General features: G+C 35.3%; 1 protein-coding gene across 1 annotated transcript in view; it reads right to left on the bottom strand.

Annotated features, from left to right (window-relative positions):
• Nucleotides 1–230: 230 nt before the first annotated feature.
• The window catches only part of stxbp6l (syntaxin binding protein 6 (amisyn), like), a 7410-nt gene continuing 5110 nt past the window's right edge, over nucleotides 231–2530 (bottom strand). The window contains exons 6-7 of the mRNA XM_019066415.2: nucleotides 1897–2072; nucleotides 231–1193 (exon numbers count right to left, since the gene is read on the bottom strand). Coding sequence (XP_018921960.1) covers nucleotides 1918–2072 — 155 coding nt within the window. The 3' untranslated portion in view covers nucleotides 231–1193; nucleotides 1897–1917. The remainder of the gene's footprint in view (nucleotides 1194–1896; nucleotides 2073–2530) is intronic.

Here is a 2530-nt window from a genome sequence, read left to right as displayed (position 1 = left end):
TTTAAACCCACACACATACACACACTTCAGAATTAAATTTTTTGACATTTGTTATGTCCCCCTTTTACTTTACTGCACTTAACACCTTAAAGTATTTATTTATTTGGTTATTGGTAAATGCTTTTCTGCAGGATGTTGAACTGTTTGTATTTGAGCGCCATCTAGTGGACAGAAGGCGCAAAGACAACCACCTCATATATATCATGCAATAATACACATTTCACTACAAGTAGGTCCCGTATCATTTATTGCTCAAATGATGGGTGTTTACACGTTTAACATATTTTAAATGTGTACAGGAGCACAGACGAAGACAGATACAATTCTCTGTTACACATATATTATGAAATCTAAAATGGACATAAAAGCAATAGGCTATAACACACAGGCCAAGGAGACAACAAAATGACAGCATAAGGACAACAGCAGAAAACGGGATGAATCACACATGCCAACACCAAACACAAAACACTCTCTGGCCTCTTATGGCATGCAGCTCCTGCTACTGCTGATCACAATCACACAAACAAAGCTGACTGTTATCACATTACACAGAATCAGGAGACGAAGACAGCACTGACAGAAGAACAAAAGTGTGTTATTCTCACACAGATCACAGCTTGAAGCATCTTTAAGGAAACTTAATCTAAAAAGCAGATAAAAGCAGCTTCTTCATGTGATCAGAACTAAACATCAGAGGGTCATACAGCCATTCACAAGTATCTCTGTGTGTTATATCAATTAACCATTATCATGTGGGCAATCATAATCTATATAATCATATTATTTTAAGAGTTAAAAATAAATAATTACTATATTGTTAATGGAAAAGAAATTATGCTTTCAATAAGCTAAAATACTAAACCTACAGAAAGGATCAGCCACCTGCTGCTATATTATACTGTGCTTACTGTAGAAAGGGCAGAATAAACAGATCTGCAAGTCAGGCCACAGCACACCACAACTGCTTAAACTGCTCAATGGCTTGCAAAACATGCATTAAGAAAAACAAAATACATAAATATGAGTCCAATCTGCAGGTGAAGAGGAAGCTGAACAAAATGCCTTGCACTCAATTTGAATTAGATGAGAAGTTACATTTCAAAATATCCAGCGACCAGATGATTAGGAGTTTCTTTTTAAAATGTATTTACAGGCCTTCAGGAACACCTCTAAATCTGCCTCAGAGCCAGCTGTGGGAATAAAGAAAAATGTGATGCTTTAGTTTAATTAAATGTAATTAACTGAAATGGTTACTAGTAATACACAATGCTGTTTTTTTCCCTCCAGAACCCACCCATATCTGCTCCTGACTCCGTATTTCAAACAGTATATTGTTTATTCTACCATTCATAGGTTAGTGCACTTTTATTAAGCAAGAATGTATTATACTGATTGAAAGTGACTGTAAGACTTACTTTTGCATTGTTAGAAAAAAAAAGTTATGTTTCAAATGAATGCCGCCCTTTTAAACCTTCTAAAGAATCCTGAAAAAAAATGTATTAGGTTTCCACAAAAATATTAAGCAGCACAACTGTTTTCAATATTGATAATATGAAGAAATGTTTCCTGAGCAGCAATTTAGCATATTAGAATGATTAGACTGTTAGACTGTTTTTACTACATATTGATCAAATAAATGCAGCCTTGGGAAACATAAAATTTTAAACAAAAATAACATTGATTATATTATATTATATTATATTATATTATATTATATTATATTATATTATATTATATTATATTATATAACTGAGCAAAATGAATGTTTGGAGATGGAAACTGATATTAAACACACACACACACACATATAAACATGTATCTTTACATCTATTTCATTGCCTGGTTGTTCATGACAATGTGCAGTTCAATTTCGAGTAAATCAGAGTAGCTCACCTTCTGCGCAGCTTCTGCAAACTACTTGGCCCTGTGCAGCGAGTGGCTGGTTTTATTGTCGGCCCTCATCAGATGCTCCCCGCGTTCACTCAGAACCTGACTGGCCCTCCGCATAATCTTCCTCACCGCCGGAGGAGACGGGCTGCTCCTGCCCTGGGATGCTTTAACAGCTGCAGCTGTGGAAATATTCCGAAACACACATGAGCATCATGTCAAGTTCCAAACATTCTTTTATTTTACACATTTACTGTAGAGGTCACTAAATAAACTTATTTTTAAATAGACTCATATTTAATACAGTATATAGTGGAAGAGAAACTTCCACTGATAGTGTCTGCTGCTGCTCTGAAATATAGCTGTTGGTCCCATTTCAGTTTAAGGCTTTACTATTAGTGTGATGGAAAACAAATAGTTCAGATCAGCGACTGAAAGCATGGTTTTAAGATGTGTTTTTGGGTCTCTGTTTCTGATCTTTTGATCTAATGTGAAATAGCCTTGCTTAATGTACAAATGAACATGAAAGGGGACAACAGAAAATGATAGCAGCAGTTATTATACACTTGAAAATTCTGCTATGCCATTAACTAATCTCATTAATTGCGTGAAACAGACATGGCAGTCTATGACTAGGGCT

This window comes from Cyprinus carpio, chromosome B20, assembly GCF_018340385.1.
Source record: "Cyprinus carpio isolate SPL01 chromosome B20, ASM1834038v1, whole genome shotgun sequence".
Lineage (NCBI taxonomy): Eukaryota > Metazoa > Chordata > Actinopteri > Cypriniformes > Cyprinidae > Cyprinus > Cyprinus carpio.
Note: the sequence above shows the minus strand (reverse complement) of the source record. Positions and strands in the feature narration are given on the sequence as shown.